The 5,559-nt window shown below is 47.8% G+C and overlaps 1 protein-coding gene across 1 annotated transcript; it reads left to right on the top strand.

Annotated features, from left to right (window-relative positions):
• Positions 1-1,272: 1,272 nt before the first annotated feature.
• Positions 1,273-5,206, top strand: LOC125512699 (probable serine/threonine-protein kinase PIX13). The gene is made up of 6 exons (XM_048677797.1): positions 1,273-1,656; positions 2,304-2,683; positions 3,383-3,518; positions 3,629-3,765; positions 3,855-3,978; positions 4,522-5,206. The coding sequence occupies exons 1-6, from the start codon at positions 1,590-1,592 to the stop codon at positions 4,980-4,982; spliced, it is 1,305 nt and encodes a 434-aa protein (XP_048533754.1). The 5' UTR covers positions 1,273-1,589; the 3' UTR covers positions 4,983-5,206.
• Positions 5,207-5,559: the final 353 nt, after the last annotated feature.

Here is a 5,559-nt window from a genome sequence, read left to right as displayed (position 1 = left end):
GTGCTCGCTGAGAGTGCATTGGACCGGTGTGTGGGCCAAACCCGACAATTTGTCTTGGTTGGAGCCTTCGGCTTTAGATGTTGTGCCTAATTTGGTGTGAAGTCTGGGTATGCGGCCCCGACAATCTGCACCCCTTTTATCAAAGTGGATAGGAGTAGCGAGAGAAGTCGTCAAAATGGTGGCTTCAGACATATTGATGTGTTACTTTATAAGATCTTGATGAATAATTAATAAAACAGCTACATGCATCGTCCCGATGTAGAGGCTGGATGTCATCCTCATCTGAAAAAAAAGTAGTTGCTCCTGTAAGCGCGCACAAGTTCATATGCTAGCATATAGATGGAATCATGTGAACACATCTGGGAGAATTAAAGTCGTGGCCCTCTCTGGTTAACACGTATAAACATGGTTTTAGATGGGTCTAAACCAGATCAAAGACCAGCTGAAAGCACAGTGGCTAAGTTTGACACTTAAGAGAGCATGCTTTGACACATTCTAGCTGGCGCCATCAATGATAACTCTGGTGCCACTATTGTCAACCTCCCAGGATCTCATGCACCAGTCAAGTCTCATATTCCTCGTCTGCTTTTGGAACAAGATGGAGAAAAGGACATGAAAGGACAGCCAAACTAATTAGCCATCCATCGCTTGTGTGGTAATTGGGAGGAAACCCTAGCTGGATAGCTCTGCTTGGTCAAACCAACTGATTAACCACGGGCTCGCTCGATGCGATATTAGATGTAGTACAATATCTTCTTTTATAGCATTGGTCTTATGTAAACTTGTTTTATTTTTTCAACATTACACCGGTGTCAAAACCATCATGCATTATGGGACGATGAAAGTATATTTTTATAGTTGCATATTCCCCGTCTGGAATAGGGTTTTATGAACAATTCCTCACAAGTTGAAACCTCAGTCCCTTTTTGCCGCCCACCAGCAATGTCATGGGAGCGCCATATCTCTCTCTCACACACACAGACACACACACGCATGCACACACAAAAAAATCACGCTTATGCACGCCGATGTCGATATCGTCGAAAATCCATTCCAAAGTTACAAGGATTGCACATCGGTTTTAAATAGAAAAAAATGATGCTGTATTACGGGACGGATGGAGTAGAACGGAGGCATCTTGTGTCCATTTTTTACACGCAGCGGCGGGCAGCTGGAAGAGGACTTGGCCTTTCCGGGCAATATACTATGAAGAAATGGGAGAAAAGCGGCACGCGGAGTTTGAGCTGAAAGGGAGAGGTGGTGGAGTGCGGCCCGGGGCAGGCGAGGCGGGGGCCGGCCGGCCACGCCCACACGGAGACGGAGGAACAAACAAAGCCGGAGACTTTCTCGCTTCAGTTTGCAGCAGCGTCCTCTCCTTCGTCCGTCCGTCCCCCCTCGCAAGCACTCCAGTCTCCGCTTACTTATCACGGCCCCCCCTTGACTTCCCCTCCCCCCTCCGTTCTCCATTCCATACTCCTCGTCTTCCTCCTCCTGCTCCGCTTTCCCCCTGTCTTCTCCTCCGCAAGCAACCCTCTCGCGTCGTTTCTGCTGATTGGCTCCGGCGGGAGGGAGGAGGGGGCCGCGGTGAGATGGGGAACATCTGCGGCGGCGCGGGGAAGGCCGATGTGGCGGCGGACTACCGGCCGTCCAGCCCAGGTGAGGACGAATCTGCTTCTCCAGGAAGCTGATTCGGGATCCCCCTTTTCCTCCTCTTTCTGCTGATGTTGTTCTTCTTACGATCTTGTCGATCCCTGGATCCCGCGAGCTCCCGGCGGGGGTTTTCTTGGTTCCTGCTCGGACGGCTGTTGTCTCGGCGAAGACTCTGTTTTGGTTTAGTCCGATTCTTGGTTCCCTGAAGAGCTCAAGGTTGCGCTGTTTCTTTCATGTCCGTCCGTCAGTCGGCCAGTCGTCTGTCGAGTTGTTTAGGGGTTGGTGGAAGTGAATCAGGACAGGCCGTTTGATTTCTTCCTGTTCTTAGATTTCCCCTGTTCTTCGTAGGAGCAGTCGATAGAGATCAGGGATGGGAATTGACTGAATCAGTATCATGCTACAACCATAGTTTTCCAATTCCCACGCTACGCTTTAGTCTTCCAAGCTTTAATTTACGAGTGGAGTATTTTGTCAGTAAAAGAGAGAGTAGATTTCCCGGCTTCATGAATCATACAGGGTAAACTGAAGCAACCATATGTTACTGACGCGGTCCAAACTGTTTGCTCAGAAGGGGGACCTCTCCATGCTCTTTACAAAATTTCTCCAACAATCAAATTCAGTATGTTAAAAACGTGTTGCTTATTGTGTAACAGGAACATCCAACTACAAGACGAGCGGCAGTGTCACCACCAGCAACAGCACCACGGGGAAGCTCTCCTCGCGAGGCAGCAGCACCTTCATGGCCTCCGCGGGCAGCGGCGGCACCAGCGGGGGCTTCGACGAGGCGGCGGCTGGTTTCCTCGAGGGCCAGATCCTGGAGGCGCCCAACCTCCGCACCTTCACCTTCCTCGAGCTCAAGACGGCCACCAAGAACTTCAGGCCTGACAGCGTCCTCGGGGAGGGAGGGTTCGGGAGGGTGTACAAGGGGTGGGTGGACGAGAAGACGATGAACCCCACCAAGAGCGGCACCGGCATGGTCGTCGCCGTCAAGAAGCTCAACTCGGAGAGCATGCAGGGGTACGAGGAATGGCAGGTAAATATTTTCTTGAGCTCTCTGAATTCCAAATTGATGAGTATGATGAGCATTGGAATTTGGGGTTTGACTTAGTCTTGTTTGCTCTTGATGGGAACTTTGATTCAGCTTGGGCACATGTGGAACAACTGCTATGAGTTTACTTTTGTAGTTTTAGCTGAGTTTACAGTCCACTTTCTGACAACTGCTATGAGTTTACTTTTGTAGTTTTAGCTGAGTTTACAGTCCACTTTCTGACAACTGTTATGAGTTTACTTTTGTAGTTTTAGCTGAGTTTACAGTCCACTTTCTGACAACTGTTATGAGACTACCTTTAGTGGTCAGGTTTAAACAAATCACAACGATTTTAAAGATTCTCTTGGTCGTTACATGATGTCTTGGCTGCTAGATCTATTATATGGTAATGGAGCTGCGCTGTCTGGCCAGTGCCATTTGACTAATGCTAACCAGAGCCATCTTGTTTGAAGGTGGTATGCTAAGCTGTTCAAAACTGCTGACCTAAAATACCCAATAGCCCACATGTTTATCACAATGTAGTTTGCTTCTATTTTTGTTTGGTCAGCTCTGGTACATATAGAATGCTACTATTAGGCCGGCAGACGTGACTCAGTGCTCCTAGTTTAGTCTAACAGAATCATTGTTTCCAAAGGTTGCCGCAGCTGCTGTATCTAATGAACATTTCTGGTTGTCAACTTGCAGTCAGAGATAAACTTTCTGGGAAGGCTCTCGCACCCAAACCTCGTCAAGCTGTTGGGCTACTGCTGGGAGGACAAGGAACTGTTGCTTGTCTACGAGTTCATGGCCAAAGGGAGCTTGGAAAACCATCTTTTCAGAAGTGAGTTCTTAACTGGTCTTTATTCTCTGCAATTATCGGAAGCGGTTGCAATTCTTGAGGAACCAGTTGAATTCAAAATACTGATATTGGAACCTATTGCATTTCTGTAGAAGGATGTGCTCCACTGTCATGGGAGCTGAGGCTGAAGATAGCCATTGGCGCAGCTCGAGGACTTGCGTTCTTGCATGCATCAGAGAAGCAAGTTATCTACAGGGACTTCAAGGCTTCCAATATTCTTCTAGATGCAGTAAGTGTTTTACGAAGTACTATGCAATGTACATTCTATCTGTTGTCTACATATGAAGGTTAAATGCTGACGGCATTTTTTTTTGGCAGAGTTATAATGCGAAGCTCTCCGACTTTGGGCTTGCTAAGCTTGGACCAACGGGTAGCAACTCTCATATCACGACCAGGGTGATGGGCACCTACGGATATGCGGCTCCAGAATACGTGGCCACCGGTATGTGTCCTTATGCCTGCTAACCACAGATATATATGATCAGATAATAATACTGCCTGCAATCGATGTGGCAGCCAGTTGTACAAACTGAAACATAAACATATGGCAGATAGGTTTAGTATCCCCATATAGCCAATGAATTCCTACCTTGGATCTTTCCAAATTTAGAGTTGTACACCAAATAGATTTGTCAATGATTCATGACTCATGAGCCATGACAATTGCTCATATCAACTGGACAGTTTTATAAATTAAATTAATCCCTCTGCTACCAATACCTTTTATGTCAAGTGGGCATTCCTCTGCTGCCACCATCCACGAAAAGACCATAAACTCGCTCATACCATGCGTTCACTATTTCCAGTTAGTTTTCATCCCATATCAGATTCTGAATTCATATGCCTGAGTAAATACCTTCTCAAGTTGTCGGTAGCTCCATTCATCCAGTCATCCATACAAACTTCAGAATTTAAAGTTGCTATCTATGGTTGCTTTCTTAGCTGTTGATTGCTTTTCTCACCACATGCTCTGAACCATGTCCAGGCCATTTGTATGTCAAGAGCGATGTTTACGGTTTCGGAGTTGTGATGCTGGAGATGCTGTCCGGCAAGCGAGCGCTGGACCCCAACCGTCCCAATGGACAACAGAGCCTCGTTGACTGGGCGAAGCCCTACTTGGCTGACCGGAGAAAGCTTGCCCGCCTCATGGACCCTCAGTTTGAGGGCCAGTACAACTCCAAGCAATCCCACCAGGCGGCGCAGCTGACACTCAACTGCCTTGCCGGTGAGCCCAGGAGCAGGCCGTCGATGAAGGAGGTCCTCGAGACGCTGGAGCAGATCGAGGCACTGAAGAGCCGGACAAGGGAGGCAAGAGGAGGGAGCGGGACGTCATCCAGGGACCGTGCCCACGGCCGCTCTGCTGCAGTGCACCAGCGGTCATCTCCACGCGGTGATGGGCGCCGTGGCTCGAGGCCCACCAACGGGCACGCCACGAAGGCACGGTGATCCCCAACCTGCTGGCGGATGATCTGCTGCTGCTGATGACATTCTTTCTCTTCCTGTACATACATGGCCTAATTAAATTAATTTTTGTCTGATGTTGGTGTTGAGCTTGTGTCGGATCACGGTGAGTGTAAAATACAGCAAGAAAGAAAATCAGAGATATCATGTAATTGTATATTGTGAACACCTAGAAATGGCAGAGGCAATAATTCTTTGGTGTTCCTGCACGGCTGCGCCACTATGATTGTTTGGCACTTTGTTGGACAGTATAGTAGATACCATGTTTTTTTCTTTTCTTTTGGAGCTGAGCTTTGCGAGGTTAATTGTATGGTTGTCAGTACATTCTGGGGATGACTCGGCATTTTCATTTGTTTGTGAATCTGTGATGGGTATAATATAAATTCAGTATGGAGAATTGGCCAAATGAATCCAGTGTGCAGAATCTGTTCGTCGACGACATGACATGATGATATTGTCTGAATTGGCATGGCATTGCTGGTAGTCTTCAGTTGACTGGCCTCTGTTTTGGTGACGACTTGTTCCAAGTTGCAGTAGCTGAAGTTGCGTACGAATTATCAGT

This window comes from Triticum urartu, chromosome 6, assembly GCF_003073215.2.
Source record: "Triticum urartu cultivar G1812 chromosome 6, Tu2.1, whole genome shotgun sequence".
Lineage (NCBI taxonomy): Eukaryota > Viridiplantae > Streptophyta > Magnoliopsida > Poales > Poaceae > Triticum > Triticum urartu.
Note: the sequence above shows the minus strand (reverse complement) of the source record. Positions and strands in the feature narration are given on the sequence as shown.

Bases quoted from the DNA above. Each gene is read 5' to 3' on its own strand.
- LOC125512699 (XM_048677797.1), top strand. From the start codon at position 1,590: ATGGGGAACATCTGCGGCGGCGCGGGGAAGGCCGATGTGGCGGCGGAC. The intron at 1,657-2,303 runs GTGAGGACGAAT...ATTGTGTAACAG, and splicing joins CTACCGGCCGTCCAGCCCAG to GAACATCCAACTACAAGACG. The intron at 3,766-3,854 runs GTAAGTGTTTTA...TTTTTTTGGCAG, and splicing joins CCAATATTCTTCTAGATGCA to AGTTATAATGCGAAGCTCTC.